Source organism: Uloborus diversus, chromosome 1 (genome assembly GCF_026930045.1).
Source record: "Uloborus diversus isolate 005 chromosome 1, Udiv.v.3.1, whole genome shotgun sequence".
Lineage (NCBI taxonomy): Eukaryota > Metazoa > Arthropoda > Arachnida > Araneae > Uloboridae > Uloborus > Uloborus diversus.
This window is the reverse complement of record NC_072731.1, coordinates 172,954,963-172,975,567: the sequence shown is the minus strand read 5'-3', so window position 1 is coordinate 172,975,567 and position 20,605 is coordinate 172,954,963. Positions and strand designations below refer to the sequence as shown.

Sequence of the window (20,605 nt, the reverse complement as noted above, 5' to 3'; positions counted from 1 at the left end):
AAAAAATCTAACAGAAATAAATTGATAAGATTGTCAGGGATTTAAAGGATCATTGATTCAATTCACTTTACTTCCTTTCTACGAATAAGGAATTGTAATCACACAAAAAAAATCAGATTTCGACCTAAATTTCTATTTTACGATCACCAAATTTAAACTTCACAAGTTTTTTCAGCACATCTGTACATGCATATGTACCTAAGAACATATAGATGACCGAAATATCCATTTTGAACGCATCGTTAGTTAATTATCGCTAATTGTCTTGTGATGTCTTCATGCACGTAAACTTGCGTCACTCAAAAACGTTAGGAAATAGTAAGTTGAAAATTCATACGTACGTAGTATGATCTAAAAGTTTGAGGACAAGTTTTATAAAACCTTACCCTGAATAGTTCACATTACCGAAGTACATCTATCTACAAAATAGTCATCTTGAACGACTATGCACTTCTGCCAACGTTCGTATAGCTTTTAGAAGGACTCCTGGAAGACATTTATCGCAACCTCCTGTAAGGCCTCTTGCGCTGCTGCTTTAACTTCATCGTGGGGAAGAAGGCGACTTTCATGTTGAGGATACACGGTTCGATTGGTCAATACTCTGATATGACAAACAAATAACATAACGTTTCGTCGGACTTAGCTCCGTGTGATTTTTACCTGTTCCCAACAAAAAAACATTTGCATGGACGCCGCTTTCTTCCGTCAGGAGAAGATAAAGCTGCATCGCCGAAGGTAGCAAAAAATGGTTTCCAGTAGTGTTTCCAAAATTTATATGAATCTGGCGGAAATACATACTGACTCAAAGTCACCTTTTGAAGGTGGATGTGCTTCAGTAATGTGAACTATTCTGGGCAAGGTTTTAAACAGCTTGTCCTCCAAACTTTTTGACCGTACTACGTACAATCTGTATAGGGTGTAGTTATACTTTTCCTTTTTTGACTGCTGTATGATGGAAGACAAAGAACAAGAGCCAAAAAAAAAAAAAAAAAAAAAAGAAAGAAAGGAAAAAACAAGGAAGAAAAACAAAGAGACTGTTTAATAACCAATTGATTTGTTTGTTTGTTTTTTCTTTTTTTTTTTTGATTGAACTATAACTAAAATTTCAGTAATACTGTAATAATGTATGCATTTAGGTACACTAAACATAGTTAAAAAACATTAAATTATGTTGTTTAATCATTCAAAAAAAATAATAATAAACTATGAATCCGTCAACAAACGCAATCAAAGTGGAAAGATTGCACATAGACATTTTTTAGTCATCAAACAAAAAAGGTAACAGATAAATTACAATATTAAATCATAATTGGAATATTTTTATACTTATTTAAAATTTATTAATAGAAATGTTTGCCTTTTTCATAAAAGCTATAACAGTGACATACATTTTGCGTAAAAAAGGAATAGCCATGAAAAGAGCGAGGTTCGTAAAACGCAGCTACAATAAACAAACTCAATATTTACACAAAGTTAATAACTGAATACATATACTACTTGATCTGATGTTTGCTCACGTATTATTGAACAATTTGATTATTTAATCTTTTATGAAGCACTACAAACTAGTTCAGGTTAAATTTTTCAATTTAACAATAATTTTCTGAAATTAAAAAATTGCATAATAGAAAGTCCTTGCACTTTTTCTATAACATATTATTAAAAATATAATGCAAACAAAAATAACTTATTCATTGATTTTCTATAAATACATTAAAATAGTTACTTACAACAGAAAAAAATTCGATCGCTATTAATGATGCAAAAAAGATGGCGCATTACGAAATATAGGTGAAACAAGTATAAGAAATACGCAAAATGACATTTCTAGAGTAAAATAAATAATCGCTAAATATTTAAGAAATGCTTGAAACGACGAGGGTTGGTAAGTGGGGTCACATTCTGATTTTGGAGTAACTCACAACATCAAACTTCGGCCTCATTTTTTTAGTACAGAACCGCTACCACCAATGCCTCGAGGAGTTTCTGAATCTACTTCAGCACTTCCGAAGAAAAAGTTTAAAAGTTCCTTTGATTTCCGAAATATGTCACCATTCAAAACGTCTTTAATCAATTTCTTACATTAATGCTCTACATTCTTCCTAAACAATAGATAAAGCTTGAAAAAAAACCTCTAATTTTATGAATGGTGTTAGTTTTAAACAACTAAGAAGTATAAACTAGAGTTTAACTTCAGAAATTGAGGGAGTGGGAGGAGGGGCACGCAAGTGTTCTCGAAAATACAAAAAATAGTCATAAAATAAGAGTTCAAAATAATCATAAACATTGAGCAGAAAAACCCTTTTAAAACTTGCAACCGAGTTTGTTTTGACGTGCAGTGGCGGATTTAAAATATAGCAAATGTTGCAATTGCGCGAGAGGCCCCATAACCATAGGGGCACCGTAGGAGTTACAAAAATGCTTATGATAAGTGTTTTACAACTTCTGTGATAGAGAAATAGGGCCCCCTAATGGCGGATGGAATAGGGCGTCGAAAATGTATTTCGACGCGCCCCAAATTTGTAGCTCCGACGAAGCGGTACAGAAAAGACATTACTGTGATTCATATTACAAATATCGAAAAATTAAAAATTACCGTCGGTTCAACGGGAATCTAACAAAATGAAACAAAACCGGTTTCGCCATCTCATATTTGTTTCCATAGTCTCCAATTCGGCAATATATCACCAAATGTCTGAGAGCTATATTAGTTTTCCATTGAAATAAGTAATTAATAGCCACAAAAATGAGTAAATAGGCTTTTTAGAACACCCGATTGAAAACAAAAATGGAAGTGCACAACTGGAACGTACGTACACCCCACATGCGAAAATTTAGCCTTCTACAGCTTACCATTTTTGAGTTATGACTTATAAGAGATACATACGTACATCCAGCCGCAAGAAACAACGCAATGATTAACTTGTTTGGTACCTGAATCCTGAATGCAGTATTAAAAACTCTTTCAGGGGTGACTAAAATAGAAATTCATGCTGAAATGTAAGCAAACAATTTAATGTAAAAACAATAACTCCTTGTACTTTGTATTAAAAAGTAAAACAACAAAGGTCTTTTTTTTTTCAAAAACATCGGCCAATTCCACTGGCTTTTCGATGTCTTTTAAGGCCGATGGGCCGATGTTTTCCGCAAGTTAGCATCGGCCGCCGATGCTGATGCCGATGGCTAAATTGTTGAACCATCGTCGCCGAGGCCGATGCATCGGTCCCGATGTCAAGTCCTATAAATTTTTCGGAAAATATATATTACTTTTGTGCTGCCATCTACAGTTTAAAAAATATACTAAAAATGGTCGGGGAAAATGATCCAGAGCAAGACCAATTTAGGCGCCCTCTATCTAACGTTAATGTCGCATGTCGTAACAATTTAAACAGTCTAGCTATTCAGAACTGAAAGAGGAAAAGGAATAAAATATGTTTTTGCTTGATTGAAATTGAAAGTTCATTAAAACAGCGAGAGAGAAAATATTAATTTTTGCATGCACATTCTTACAACACGTAAACTCTTCCATGTTCAAAAAAAAAAAATGTAATTTTCTAAATATTTCCCCGCGAGTCGAATAGCAATTAGGATGGCAGCAGAAATAAAAAATTCTTAAATTCATTTCAGTATTAATTTCAGAACATTTCAGAATGGGAAGAAATGATACGTTTGTGATTAACAGTTTTGTGTAGGCAAAGAAAGCAGATACAAAATTTTTGCTACCTAAAAAAAAGAGAAAGAAAATCAAAACTTACAACCAGTTGCTTCAAACAAAAAGTAATAGGAAACCTGAAATAATTTACAAAGTTTTCCGTGATAAAGCAATAAGCATATGAAACAAAGAAGAACTATATTAGTCAATTGCTTCTGCTGCACCTTACGGTCAGTAAACTGTGAGTACTGTGGAAGACTGAAATCAAGTAAATGTTGGCATTCGATAGTAAATGTGAACATGCACTTAGTAAATACCGGATAATCCAAAAGTCAGTCCCAACTTTAAAAATGAATAATTCGAAAACAAATAAAGAAAATGACATGCGGTTTGCACTAAACGGATAGAAAAAAGCCGGGTTTTTGTCTGGCAACGAAACATAAATAGTTCTTCTGGAGACCTACAGATGGCGCAGTCTGATTTCTGATATAGGATCACGTAAAGCAACAAACAATATTAAAAGAAGCAGCGGCAGCAGGTGATGGTAGTCGAAGCTGATATGCATCGAAATGCTGTCCGTAGTTGAAAAAGCCCGTTTAGTTAAACTGTATTACAAGAATTAAGGAGAGATAAAAAGCTATTGCGCCATCTTTTGGTCGAAAACGGAAATATTTTTGTTTGGTTGCCACACAAAACCCGGCTTCTTTTCGATTCTTTCAGTGTAAACTGCAACTTTTTATCTTCATTCGTTTTCGAAATATTAATTTTTAAATTTGTTCCTGACTTTTGGATCACCCTGCATATCCGTGTAACATCGATTTTTTAGAAAAACTTTTTTAACATTTTCCTACTCATACTGACATTCGCCAATTCCGGTCTTTTACATTAATGCGCATAATTCAAAATGGTTTTGGATCATTCTACAGGAAACGGTAATATTGTTCGGCATGTGACGCCTCATATATTTCATTAAAAATAAAATAAATAAAGGGTAATGAACAAAAATGTTTTGCTCAACAAATTACAAACGTATACGATTCCTTAAGCAAAAGATTTCTTAATTTTCGTTTAAAATTATTCCTTTTAAATGAAATACATAAATTGTCATAATGTCACATTCGGAACAAAATGACTACTTTGCGTCACATGGCCCAATACATAGGTTTTTCCAATGGTTTAAACTAATTTCTCAACAAATGAGATATGTATCCTTTAAATTAAAACCTTTTATTTTCACCATCTACAATTTATTTTCTTAATGGGGCAAATTATTATATTAATGGAACAAAAATATTAACAGATTCATACATCAAGTTACAACAGGTTGACTTAGGATGTCTCGCACGTGACGCATGTATAAAAATTAAAATTTAAATAAAAAAATATTTATTCAAAATATAACTGTGTCAGGAGTCAGGAGTATCTTAGTATCAAAGCAAAGATTAAAAAATGAGCTTACCCTTGTTTAGTTAAAATATTAAGAGGTATGACAAAATGTTGGCGAAATTTAAGCGTCTGATTGTCCCGCACGTAACGGTGGAATGGCCTTTTTGACAATCATTTTCTTCTCTTATACTATTTAGTTTTAATAGTAAAGTATTGTTGCCTTTGTGTTGAAAATAATTTGCGTTCGTGTTTAAATAATTGTAAATGTTTCTTCAAAAATTGACTGTTATTAAAACATCTGATATGCCTTTAATAAATATTAAAAGTATGCTGTTTAGTCTATTTACTAATGTTTATTCCAAATTAAATCTGAAACGTTTTCCAAGAAAATTGCCTTTTTTGGGCGCCTTTGAGCAGAAAATATGCTAAGTACAGAGCTTACATTACAGTTCATTCAATTCTTTAAAAGTGTTCCAACTGCTTTTGGTGTATAAAAGGCCTTTACAGCAGAGTCCACTTTCGCTGCGTTGCTAGCATTAATTTTCTACCAGCTGGAATAATACAAAAGGAATGACGTCGGTATCTGTTTAATATTATGTTACTAATCTTAATCTGTCTCGTGTATACTGATCGTATTCTAAATATATGAGCTTCCGAAATAAACCAAAAGTTATGTCGGCCATTTAGGAAAATACTGTGCAAATATAACTTTAGATATTGATCATTGATAAAATGCATTTTTCTGCTAATTTAAGAAAGACGTCAAAAAAGCAGTTTTCTTGCTAACATAATATTTATAAAAAGTTAAAAATATTAGGATTTGTAGATCTTTCAAAATCAATGGGAATTTTACAAATAATATTGTAGCTAGAACCGTTATCTTGTGAGCAATGATGGTATAATTTTAAAGACGTAATTAAACAGAATATCATAAAAAATAATTTTTCGTCATCAAAGTCATAATTATTTGCATAACTCTCAAATGGGATAAATGTTCATAAAATCCTGCTCTGATAAATGAAATGTATTAAAAAAATAAACAAAAAATATGAACAATTCATTTTTTATTTTGATACTATCTCATCAATTTTTTTTTCTTGTTCGTGCAATTTTGCCCAATTGTACCAATGAGAAAATGTGATGTAGGTCAAAATATGAAAATGGTGTCGAAAGAACAAGTTCAATGCATTTTTTACTCATTGGATTTTGACAAAGACAAAGTGCTTGTACACTGGTTACTTATATTGACACATTAAAAGAAATAATAATAGGTGCGATATAATGGGCTACAATAACACCTGACTCCAGGGGTGCGACGAGAGAGGTTTTAACGCTAGAGAGGTAACGCTCAGAACTTTTGTTCTTAAAGCATATTGCCAATACTAACATGACAGTTCATATCCGTGTAAGGACTGTCACGACTAAACCTTCACCCTTCAGAAGGAAAATTCTGGCTGTGCATGTGCTTGGTACGAAATTGAGAAGAACCTAAATCTTCTCAGAACTATGAACGAGGCACACGAAGTATATTAACGCCGTGCAAAAAACTTTTTCAAATCAAGATCAAATTTTAAAACTAATTATGCTGGACTCTAAAGTAGCTTTTCCAAATTAATTCTCTTCGAAGACCTGATAAAACCCTTCTATTTATTTATCAAAGAACAAGTTAAAGACATATGTCGCCCATCAGTCGGCACTACTTACTCCAGAAGTTGTGTAATGTTACACCAGCTAACAATACTGACATTATACACATTTTGTTAACAATGCAAGTTGACTGTTTCTTAGAATTGTTCAAAATGGCGATGCTTTTGCAATTTATTTTCACATGGCTGGAAGAAAATTCAAACGCCTTTCGTTACTAAGCTAGGGGTATATTTATTTCTAAAAGTGTAAATTCGATTCACTCGGTCTATTAGTTCAATATTCAGCCTCTTTTGAAATTGCAATTTCGTTGCCAATTTAGGAATCGATTTTAAGTTGAATAAATAACATTTATTGAATTAGCAAGGTCCAGTTTTTTAGCCGAAAACCAATAATAAACTTTTCGTTCAGCATCGATTAAAAAATAACAATAATGTAGTTTTGGGTAGCATTAAAAGTGAAACATGAAACAAAGTCTGGGAAAAGTATGAAAATTTAGAAGCATAAGTAATTATAAGCTAGAAATAAATTAGTTGAAAAGGTTATTGGCTAGATTATTTTTCTGAAACTGACCCTAATTGCTGACTTTACTCTATCTATTCGTGTTTTTCCAATTATCTAAAACTACTAAGCGATCTGTTATTTATTCAGGAAATTGTCCCTTGTCAAATGAAATACTTCGATTTGCTTCCAATCAAACTCAGCGAAGGAAAGTATTCTTGGAAGACGAACATCGATGCAATAGAAAGAAATATTATGTCTGGAAATGGAATTACTACGTTTGGACAAGATTTATCTTCTTATGAGCCTTATCCTGGTGATGCTTTGTTTATATACGGAACAAAATCGGTGTTCAACGTGTAAGTATGTGTTCTTCTCCATTAAAAATGTATTTTATGAATAAACCCTTTCTATCTTTTTCCATTACTACAGATTTCGGAATGACAAATGAAACAAAAAGAAAAAAAATGAGCCAAAAACACTTCAACGCCCACTTGTTAAAAAGTTGCGATCTTATATTGAGGTTAAATTAATATTTTGAAATTTTGTTTAACAATCTATAAAATTATAGACTAAGGAAAAAAACAGACATGTAAGTTATTTTTAATTTTTCTGGCTCCAATTAATTAACAAATACCACATGGGTCATTCTCCAGAAAAGGTAACTTTTGTACGCAAATAATTTTCAATTTCGAAACCTTTTGTTTTATTTTTTTAACACGCTTTTATAAGCTTCACTTGTATATTTGTGAGTAACTCTCCTTTGGACTAAAAGCTAGTGGCTTGTTACTGTTAGTACATTCCACCACCTTATGAGCGTTTGTAGCCGAGCGGTCTAAGGTGCGGGTCTTCGGAGACGTCCACATCTGGGAATCATTGGGCGTGCGTTTTAATCCCATCCACACCGAAATTAAATTTATAATCTTGCAACTCAATTTTCTCCCACTTTTTGTGATCGGATTCTTTTAAAATTTGGAATGCAACCTCAGACCCGATGACAATGTAATATTCTATAATCAAATTAATTTATTAACGATAAGTTATTAGTTTATTCTAATTAGCACGCTTTTATTAGCTTAACTTGTATGTTTGTGTGTCCAACTTTCCTTTGGACAAATTGTCAGTGGCTTATTAAAATTACTTACAACGTACAAATCAGAGCTGCAGAGTGTAAAAATGTTTGATCATGAATTTACCAGAAAGCATTCAGAATGTCTGTTTCAAATGATGCAATAGAATACTAAGATACATTCCATTTTAAAAATCGAACACATGCACAAAGATTTCATTTAAGAGTTACAAGTGTTAGCAATATTTAGTATCTAAATCTTATTTGAAAAAAAATAATAGTTTAAAAAACTTAAAAAACACGCTTTAGTAGCAAAATGAACTAAAAAATCAAAAATAATTTTTGGATGACAAGTATATAAAGTGATTGACCAAACACTTAATTTTACTGAAATAGAAAAAAAGCGTGGGGGGCTTCTTATCAGTTGTCTTAAATTTCTTCCACTTGTTATTCATGCAAAAATGTAAATAGGCAGTCACCCACGCTTTTTTTATTACAGTAAAATTAAGTGTTTGGTCAATTACTTTATATACTTGTTATCCAAAGATTATTTTTAACCTTTTAGTTCATTTTGCTACTAAAGCGTGTTTTTGTAGTTTTTTAAACTAGTAGGTATTTTATTTTTTACTTTTTAGTTCATTTTGCTACAAAAGCGTGTTTTTTATTAGTTTTCTAAACTATTATTTTCTTTTTCTTTTCATTGTTACATGAAATTGTTACCAACTAGAAGTAACCATAAACAATGGCCCAGCTAAGTTACAAATATTTTACTCGTATTAAAAAGATTTAAAAGAAAAAAATTCCTTGTTTACGGGGGAAAAAAACTTTTAAAGTTTAAAAACCGAGGCCAATTTAATATCTTAGTAGTAATTTTGATAATTATGAAAACAATGAGCTATTTTAATGATTAGTGGGAATCTAATATGAAGCTCTCTTATTTAAAATACGACTTAATTAGTAGTTATCCTTTTAGTTGAAATGTGTGTTTAAAAACAGTATTTAGTAAATTTGAGAATATACTGGCAATTCATAAACTTGGTAGAATGCCTAAGGTTGATGTATTTCCCCTCCATCATTTATTTTCACCTCAGAAATAATGACATTGATAAGGTCTATCACGGAGGTGAGGAATTTTCCATTAATACAGACCTAATGGATACATTTTTCAGGGAAATATTTTATTTAGCTTCGTTGTTACAATCTGCACATATTAAGCATATGAAAACATATTCACTTCTTTTTTTTACATTAATTTATATCCCTGAAATTTAAGTTCACGGAGGTGAGAAGTCACAATAACCAGTTAATAAAATAGAAAATGTACGAATGCAAAAATGGTCAATATTTTTATCAAATCATGACTACATTATTCAACACAAGAAAGGTGCCAATCTTCTTTTAGCCGCCGCACTTTTTAAGTTTCCTTCTGTTAAAGATGAATAGTTGGGTAAATTTGTAGGAAACTTTTTTATTTCTTAAAATTTGAAAATTTTTCAAATACGGATAAAGAAACGGCTAGTGGCCCGAACGGTCAGATTAGCCAAGTTACTAAGCACACAAAACTTGGATGGCCTCAAAGCGTTTCCGAAGATTTACATCAATTTTATAAAGTTAGGACTGAATTAAGTAATGAAAATAATTGCTTTTTGAGAGCCAATTAGTAACCCAAAATGCTTGCAAAGTACTTGAACTCTTATAGTAAGAACATTTTAGTATAGTTCTGATGAAATATCTCGCTCGACGATATTTTTGGTTTCTCCATAAGGAAATTGGAAATTACATTAACAAATATGTTCCTTGCCAAATGATAATATCAAATGCAGTTACCAAGTTCCATCAAACAAATTGTCTTTGACTGGCAAAACCTTTCTTTCGTATACATATTGTTCACGCCGGATTAGAGAACTATAATCTTCTAACTATAAAAGATTTGTATTATAAATGGATCAAAAATGTGGTAGTCAAAAGTATGGACTCAAAGTCTACTACTACGAAATTAAGGGCAATATTTTTATGCTTTGGTTTACGAAATGAAATGGTTTCACTTAACGTAAGTCGAATTAAATCGGAAGAACTCATTAATTTTTGCAAATCGAAGTAAATAAAATTTCGAAATTCTCTTTACCATTAACTGAAACGAAGCAGCAGAAAAAGTGTACAGTTAAGTGCCCATATTTGGGACAGTACCCTAACTTGGGACATTTTGCCGAACTTAGTTTTGGGGGCTGGTAAACTTGTTGGTACACCAGTAAGAAATAAATGGTTTTACAGAATAAATGAACAGTTATCTTATGAGGCTATATGAGCTGAACTTTGATGCATCAGCTTTATGGGTTATTCTTATAATTTTGAAAATTTCGAAAAACTATGCGATTTTTAAGTATGGAAACAATTTAGGTTACCCACTCTAACTGTGCAGCATTAGTTTAAATTTGTTTCACAATTCAGCTCAGCTATGTACCTGTACCTTATTTGGGCGAATTCAGTTGAATTCATTTATTCATAAATTTGAGAAATTACAAATGCACTCCAAACTTGGTACACTGTTCCAAGTCGGGATACTAAGGCATAAAAAGTGTGTATGAGGAATATTGAGGAAATAAAGTGTATAATTGAATGACTCTGGGCAAGAATGTGTTATGCCACAAGAAGTGAATTTTTCAGTGGATCAATTTCAACTTTTGAAAACTCTATAAATACTTTTATACGCATTATACATTCTATATTCTGCAATACTAAAACCACATATGTTTTTCTCCAAATACCATTATCCATTGTCATGTTTATTTCAATTTTAGTTATGAAAAACAAAAATTTTGAGCAAAAGTCACTCCTTGTGGCTTGTCACATTTCTGCCCCACGACCTTCAATTTTATCAACAGAAACGTATAGATACAAAGATTTATAAATTGAGGGCTTATTGATGACAATAAATGTGTCATATACCATAACAGGACAGAACAGTTGTCATTGTTGAAAAAAATTGAATCTATTGCTTATCAAAAAACGTGTTGCCAAAATATTACATATATTAGTTCTTCTAATGAAAATAAATCTCTAAGTATAGATGAGGCTAATTTATCTGTAGTGAATTTTACGTAATATTAAAGAATGAAAATGAATGCGAAAAGATGTGTTATAAGGAAGATGGAGAGCTAAAAATATTCTGTGTTAATGATTATTTGGGTTTACCAATTACTTTTATGCTTCCAAGTATAGAGAGGAAAGCAGAAATATTACATTCAAAAGAATTAATAAGGCTGGGGGGGGGGGCATTTAATGTTTTCAGAGGCAACTGTACATTCTGAAATCATTGAAAGTTAACAAGATTATATTATTTCTATCTAATCATATTTTTTTCTTTATTGGGTTGTAATACAAACTTCTTTAAAATGATATTTGATGTCCCAAACTATTTTCTATTGCTGAATACATGAAAGAAAGATAAAAATAATAAGTGTCGCAAGTTACGGAGAGGCGTCCCTAACTTGGGACTCTGAACATTTTTTTTTTTAACTTTTAAAGGGACATATCTACACATCTATTCCTTGTCTTGGGGTGAAGTACTAAGGCACATATTAAAGATAGAATACTTCGTTCGAATGGAAAATATGATTAATATGCTACTAATGGTAAAAGTTTAAAACTGTCCCAAGTATGGGTACTTAACTGTAAATATTGTTTTAAAAAGAAATGTTATAAAAGCAAAAATCATCGAATAAAATGTATGAGTTTTCAACATAGAAGTGACTGCGATTTATTTCCTTGCACAAAGCACACCGTGTTCCGTCACTTTAAAATCTCCTGCTGAACTGCTATTCAAATTTACTCTTCAAACAAACATCGTAAAACTGCGGTTTGATATCACTTGACTCGCGAAATAGATTTCCGGGAACATCAGCAATCACGTGCGAATTTGCATTCTGCTGTACGACAATACAATGTTAATGACATAGTTTGGGTAAAATCTGTTAGAAATGATGAAATTGAATGGTTTTCTTGATTTTTTTAAAAATATTAGCAAAAAAATCTAAATTAGGCAGGAGTGAGTAAGCAAATACGATTTGTTCACGCTGATCATCTACGAAAATAATGAAGAAAAAACTGTTTACCTGTTTTGATGTTGTGAAGGTGATTGGTAAAACACACCAACTTCACCAAATTTCTGAAATTACTTAAGATTTAATTGTATTTAGCTTTTTGATCTAATGTGATGTAATAAGAAATTGTACAAAACAAAGTTATAAGTAGTTATGTTGAATTTCGTTAAAAAATTATCGATATTTTTATAAAATAACCAGCTTTTGCTATTCCAACTAACTTCAGTTTCAAATTTCTTCAACAGCTTTGTATTGACCACATATGTTTATCTGAGAGGAGGGAGGAGGGGTTGCATGAGCTTGCATCAGAGTTCCAAGGGGGAGGACTGCTCAGACCCTGAAAGGTTAAGACAAGTCCTGTCTAAAAGGGAAACAATTGTGAAGATTCTGAATGTTTTTTCAATTTTGGCTTTCAAGAAATGGAAAAAAAGTTATTAATAAAAATCTATAAATACTCTTTATCCCGTAGACTTAACATTGACGCAAGTCGAAGATAAACACAGTACAACATCGTTCATCCGGACTAACTGGGACCAAAGGAAATCCGGGTGATCGAAAATCTGAATAAACTAGATAGTTAGATAGTATGGGTAATAAGCAAAGCAAATCCTTAAATAAGCAGACTTGCAGTTCATACAGACAAAATTCATTTCGTAGCAAAATTACTTGGAATTGTTTAAACGACGGGAAAAGGAACAAAACAAATTTTCTATAGCTTCTTAACAAAAATTGGGTCCGTTGAAACACGTGTGTTGTTTGAATAAAGCTCGGTCAATCTAACTTTTTATCTTCTTAGTTCAGCTGCAGTGGTACTTGTTGGATTACCATATTTCATTGTGTACAACAGTCTATGCAGAGGCTGTAAGTTTAATGAAAATAAAAAATGAACATTCAGTTTGCTTACAGTTACATTCCTGCGATCATAATTTGAAATTATCAATGTAAACATTTTTTACTTAATTTTTCTAAAAGCTACAAATTTGATCCGAGTAAACGAGGGCATAATAAACGAGGTTCTACTGTTTGACTGAATTGAAATGAAATGAATTCCAAGTGAAAATATTTCTAATAGGGCGGTGGAGTAGGATTCCGACTCCTAGAATTTTCGGGATATCAACTTTGACTCCAATTTCTTTACCACAAAAGCAGTTCGGCTACGACTCCACGACTTCAGTGTCGACTGCGCAGCTCTGGTTTTTGCTGTGAAACAATTATTATTGAGATAATTTGCTTTTATTTTCATTTTTGAGTTTTAATTTATTTATTGTTCTTTTGGCAACTAGAAATAAAAGGAAAATTGGAGTGCTTTATTTTTTAACTCAAAGAAACTGTGCTGACGATTTTACTTTTGACGATAATTATTAATTTAAGAGGATACTTATTTATTTACTTATTTATTTTCTAAAGTATACTTTTTTTTCACATTTTGGCTGGAAGGGAAAAATTAAACTTGAGTCGCTTTATTTCTACCCAAAAAAGAGCAACAAACAATTTCTTTCCCTAGACAACATGTATTTTTTTCGGTGCATTAGTATTTATTTATTTATTTATTTAATTTAAATTTTTTTTACTTGCAGCTTTTTCATTTGAAAACGATTAAAGATTTTTTTATGGATAAAATATAATAGCTGCATTATTTTAAAAATGCTTTTTCGTTCATTCATTTCTTACGTATTTATTTTATTAGAGGAGAGAGGAATATTTCGTTATTAGAAATTAGTTCAAAATTTTTAAAAAGTATGTTTGACCTAATTTGCAGTATGAGCTATTCAAAATAATATTTATCAGATGCCAGAAAATCGATAACAGTACAGAGAAAAGTAGGCTCGTTTAGTTCTGTACAGAACTTCCTGTTGTTTAATGTTCCTTTTCTTTTTTCTAATTTCCAGCGTTATACATGATGCTTTTAAATAATTCTTGTTTTACTACTATTTTTTAACCCAACTGGGACTTATTTTTTCAACATTTACTATCACGCCTTTGCAGTTACTGTCATTTCTGTAAGCAAAAAAAGTTTAAAAGTAATATTTTTCCGACTGATTTGAGAAATGCAGCCAACAGTCGCAGCGCTAATTAAATGTAAGAACTCAGCTATTTTAGTTGAGTAAATATAAAATTTCTTTTGATATAACACAAATTCTGACTAACTACAGATTTCAAATAACCACCTCCTCAAAACGAAATCGAATACCTTAATACCTCAATTCGGAATGATGATGTCAGAAATTTGATCTGTATCCTCTAATTTAAAGGCATAGTCTTCATGAATTGGAAATATAGAAAATGATGCTTAAAAAAAGTTAGTGTATTTTTGTTAATGACTCAAAAATCTGAAAATTTGATAGCCAAACCTAGATGAAATGTGTAAAAGGAACACAAAAATAATGTAAAAGGGCCTTAAAGTTAGAAGAGGAACACTTTAATAAACGCCCGTGTTCGTTACACGCATTGCATTTCTGTAAATTATGAACAGCCGTTAGTTCTTCTACTTAAAAAACGGTGAGCAATCACTTACGAGTACCTGTTTATTATCCTGAGTTATATGTAATTTACTATGTAAAAGTTACATTATTTAGGAAAAAAGTGAACTGATGCTTTGCTTTTAATTATTTAACATCGAAGTGAAGGCAAATCCGTATTGCAAACTTTTTATTAATGAAGGATCTCGGTCATTAACTTTTATTTTTTAGGGTTATGTGATGCTGTTCTGGAATTTCATCACATTAAAAGACTATCGGTGCAATTAAAATTTGGATAAAAAACCAAAAGTCTCTTCTAATACTAATGTAGCTCTACACTGTAAAACATTTTGTGTAACCAAACTCCAAAATCCAGGCAACTTAGCTGCCTTCACTTCTCTTGTGTAACTAACTGACATAATTGGTGTAAAGTTACACATCGCTTGTGGAAGATTTCACCACGGTAATGTAACTATAACGTACCGTCTCACTCATTTCTGCGTAAGGTTACACCATTACCAAAAATTAAATTTTCATCTCACTTTCTTGACCGATTTATCATGTTTAAGCTTCTTAACAACCATAACACACTAATTATTTATTTATTTATTTTAATATACAATCAAGACATTTTTATTGCACTAAGAGAGGAAATGACCAGATTGGTGTCCGAACCCTGAACGCAGGCCTCAGACAGGTCGCATAGCAAGATCTTTTACCTCTCGGCCACCAAGGACTTTTACCGTTTCGCTAATAAGAGTACATGCTCTGCGCCGATTCTGATATTGATACACGCGCTTTGAATTCTCCTAAAACCACAGTGCAAGGTTAATCCTACAATTTGAGGTTTTAAAAGAATGATGCAACACACTTCAGAATTTTTGTAACGCTACACCCTTTAATACTGGTAACTTTACAATTTTGTTACTGCTTAATTTTTACTTGAAAATTATATCTAATCGCAACTACTATTTTCCTATTTTCAGGTTAAATAATTTAAATATTGAAGATTTTACCTTCAGTGTCCATACTGCTATGAAAAAATATATGAATCGTTTGTAGTAAAAATTTTTGTTTTATGTTTCAGAGAAAAAGACGAACTTATATTAAAGTATTTCCCTCGCTCCACGAAACTTGGCTTTGTAGGAGCAACTCATTTGATACATCAGGAGTATGAAGAAGATTTCAGTCGAGAAGCTATCCACTTCACCAATGGTCGTTTCAAACCGAAGAAGACTAAATGTGAAGAAGATTAGCTGATATAAGGACGGCAATATAATAAATATAAAATATAATGGCTTCTCTTTTTATTTTTTCTAAGAAGTATTACCTGAGTAATGATAGATTATTCTCACGCTGGGCTAATTGTGCAACAACGACGGAAAAAAAAGAAAGGAAATAAAAATTAATTGCAAGCCGAAAAATGCGTAAAAAATAATTTTTAAATATAAAGACTATTTCTATAAACTTGATTATCGCTCTAAAATGTATGAAATAAAGTAAGTGTATGATTCCTTAATTAAAACCCTAAAACGTTGCAATTGATCTTAATATCGTTATATTTAGGGTAATTCCAAAGCCAATAAAATGCCAATATAGTAGCCAATAAAATACAAACTAAAAAATTGAGAGAGAAAGAGAAACATGCGGCATACAGTGTTTTACGAATAACTTTTACTATACCGCCTCTATTTCTTCTTCTATCTATTTTTAGCTTAAATTTTATTAGCTGCTTTAGCATTACCACCTAAATGTAAAGATATTAAGATCAATGTTAATTCTACAATGTTTTGGTGTTTTAATCATGAAATACTTATTTCGTTTCATGCATTTTAATGCAAAAACCAAGTTTATAGAAATAGTCTTTAGATTTAAAACTAATTTTTTATATTTTATTTTAAAGATTTTTTGTTAAGAAATTTATTTGAGGTGAAATTATCTATTATCGATCCTTTCGTATTGACTTCCGTTTTGGTATAAATGCATTGTGCACCCAGAGAGAGCAGTTTATATTTACCATTATCTGCTCTAAATATTGCAATTTTGTATGCTCGAATTAAAAAGTAATTTTGAACAATTTCAGTAAAACAAAAAGCATTTTTACAATTTAAGCTTTTCCATTAAAAACTTTTAAATGTTTCATTAGTTTGTATGTGAGTAAAACAGCAAGTATATTTTTGAATATTTGAATTATTAACTATTTTTGTTATCTTTTTTTTTTTTTCCCCAAAAGGCGGTCACGCGAACAAGCGAGCTCAGGAACGAAAACATTTGTAAAATATGAGTAAAATTAACGCAATTAAAGGCTTATGTAATATTTTATGTTATCATATTTATATTCTCTTAGAAGGCTTATATTAATCTATTAAGTAGTACCGAAAAGGCCTTCTACTAAGGAGACACGACACTCATACGCTTGTGCGCAGGGGGGAGAAGGGACACCTGTTGGCCCCAGCCTGAAGGTGGCCTGACATCTTTTTAATGAGAGTGAAAATATATGTAGGGACATAGGGGCAAACACTGTATGGAGGGGGGGGCGAAAAAGTCATTTCCGTGCTCGCCCCTGCTTTTGCGCTATCGCAAGCAAGTATGATGCTTAAAATCATAAGACATAATTTCGGTTCAGTCACGAAATCATTTGCAAAATAAGCTTTCTAATCTCTATTATTTTTCAATGTTTCTGGACAATATTAAAAGCAGAAGTAATTACTTACTGTTATTTTTCAATATTTTTTGCAACAATTTAAAACCGGAAGCAAAACGAAGGAATTATCACAGAGAAAGTAAATTGAAAAATTGTCTTTAAGAAAAAGATAGAAACAAGTGATCCATCACGAATCTTTCTTCTATATATTACTATTAATTCTCAGATTTTGCGCATAATGGGAACTACGGTAGAACTTCCAGTCCTCATTTATTAGAATCTCCGGCTCATCTGGTTCGAGTTTGTACCTCAAAAAATGATGTTCACATAGAATAACTTTAAGTTATGATAGCTGAGAACGTAACAATAAGTACGGCGAACATTCGCTTTTTTTAAATAAAATAAGAAATAACAGCGACAAAAATCAAAAATTGCAGATTACTGCAGCCACGTGTTTCGGCATTACAAGGAACGCCTTTTTCAATGCAAAAGAAATGAGCTTATAATTGAAAGCGTTGTTCTCTAAAATCAATAAGAATATACATTTGAGCTAAAAACTTTTTCATAATTTAACACTTTATTTTAGCGAATATTAATTTTCCTGAAAACTTCAGTTTGTAGAATAGATTTTTATGCATGAAATAGTGTAATGTTTATCGTCACACTGTCATTTCAAATGAACAGCGACCAAGATATGCTCATAAGTAGAAACGAGTGCAAAACCAACTTGGGGGGTATTAGAGGGACTGTTGAGATAATACTCGTATCCATTGGCGATGATTGCGGACAAAAAATCAGCATGTCCCTAATTTCTTCCGGCTGAAACCTTTGATTGACTGGTGCAAGAAGAAAGTTTCGAGTGCGTTAGAACTTGGTGCTTGCTATCTTGTCGCGCGTTCTATGAGTAAATTTTTCTGTATAATTCTATGTATGCACATATCTTAGAAAAGCTTAAAAGCCGCTCTAAAAGCTGCGCTGCATATGTTTTTCAAATAATTAATATTAGATGCAGAAGCCCCCAAGATTGCATCATGAAGAACGAAAAATGAAAAAAAAAAAAAACGTATCTGCTCTTATTACAGAAACATTATTAATTGTATAAAAAATTTAAAAGATTAATTTATCATTTATCTTGTTGTAAAGATTAAAAATATGTCAAGTTTAAAAGATTTAAATAATGTTTAATGGAGATATAGGCTTTTGTTTAAAAACCTCTAATTTTATACTAAAGGGGGGGGGGCTAGGGGGAAAGCTCAAAGGGGAGAGACGGGGACTTTCGGAAAAATAGTCCCCTCCTTAGATGCTAACAACTGGCAAACATTTAGCTTGTCCCTAATTTGTTCCGACATGAAGCCATTTTTGGCCTTCATTGACTGGGCTATTAGTGAAAATTAAGATATCGGTGATTTCGCGAGTTAAAAATTTCTTGAATTTCATAAAACAGACCGAAAGTTGAAAAAAAATATGTTTCACGAGGCCAAAATTTTTGTGGTTACAACGCGCATGCGAAATTTGCGAAAATAAGTGATTTTACATTATTTTTACCAAATGAAGAAGCTACTGTAAACGTTACAGAAAAGGATAATATTGAACTGCCCTGTCCGGCTTACAATAAATACGAGCATTAGTGTTCTATAAGAGCATGATAACGGGCATTTTTGGGAAAAAAAAGAATAAATAATAGATGGAGAGGCTGGGGATACTTGATCCCCACTTTAGTTTTCAATATTTTTCTCTGATGAAAATTATCAGTTAAAAAAAAAAAAAAAAAAATACGTGAAAAAAGATAATTTTTCCCTCTGACATATTTTTTTAGTTGAAATTTAACATATAGTTTGGTACAATATTTTTTTTTTCAATAATTTCATAAAGGGATCATGTATCCCCACATCAAGGGATACATGATCCCTTCATGCGGGATACTTGATCCCACTTAGAAAATACATAGACTTTTCATTAGATCAGCAATTTATTTATGGATTTTAGTTTTCTACATAATGTCTCTGAAAAATAACACTATTTCTATTTTTTTTTTTCAAATTAAATTAGAGTAATGTGAACACAAAATAACATTGTTTTAAATTCCACTAGGACATTTGTAAAAAATGAATGTACCCAATTTTAATGAATATATGATGCTTTTAAACAGTTACTTATTCTCCAGTACAGTTGCGAACAATATATTTTGTAAATAAAACAAACAATTTTTTAAAGTAGCGTAATGAAGCTAAAATTACAACAAAATAGGATGACAAGTACAAAAATCTACTTATTTGCTTCTTGTCTTGCAATGATAAAATTAAGAGTTTTATCAATTGAATTAATTTTAAAGAAGAGGGAAGAAATATGTAAGTATCAGTGTACGGATAAAAAAGAAAAGAAAGCCTAGCATATATTTTCAAAACCTGAAAAGTCAGATGCAAACAATTCGTTTAGTGTAATTCTCAAAGTTCTACTCAACCACCCAACTGGATGTGTGCAACTTAACACATTTTGTCAATTTTTCAGGAAAAACAGATTGATTAAGCTTATTGCCATTTCGCTTTAGAAAACTTATTTCAAACTCTAGAAATCCGACTTCACAATCTATTTGCTAATGGGTCTATATAATGGGCAACTCACTTTTTGTAGTAAATCTAACTATAGCAAATCAATTTTTTTTCATTCAAATAAGGATTTGACAACTTGTTTAAGCTCATTTGGCTGATCAGAACTTAATTCATCAGTACAGTTAGTATGTTTAGATGTTTGAGGTGTAATGAATGTTGCAAGTACGAAATGTTAAAATGGTTTTGAATGTTTAAAGTTAATGTCAACTAAGTAAACCACCGGTATATTGTTTTCTTTGTGTTTATATTGTCATGGGATCAAATATCCCTACAAATGAAGGGATCAAGTATCCCTAATATGCGATTTTTACAAACATACTTGTTCTATTAATAACAATTTACTAAAAATATGTCTTAGTTATTAAAGACTGTCTATACTTTAACATTACACTTCGGTATTTTTTAAAGTTATATATCACGGATAATGTATAAACTTCAGAATGTTTTTCTAAAAAAAAAAGTTTCCCTTTACACATTCAGACAATCATTTCTTGAGCTAAAACAAAATGGCTAAAAAACAAAGTTTTGCCAGTTTTTGTGT

General features: G+C 31.4%; 1 protein-coding gene across 2 annotated transcripts in view; it reads left to right on the top strand.

The window, feature by feature from the left end:
* Positions 1-16,124, top strand: part of LOC129223058 (protein ABHD11-like) — a 33,805-nt gene extending 17,681 nt beyond the window's left edge. For both annotated transcript variants that reach the window (XM_054857633.1, XM_054857626.1), the window contains exons 5-6: positions 7,334-7,542; positions 15,899-16,124. In XM_054857633.1, the coding sequence (XP_054713608.1) occupies positions 7,334-7,542; positions 15,899-16,067 (378 nt within the window). In that variant the 3' untranslated portion in view covers positions 16,068-16,124. The remainder of the gene's footprint in view (positions 1-7,333; positions 7,543-15,898) is intronic.
* Positions 16,125-20,605: the final 4,481 nt, after the last annotated feature.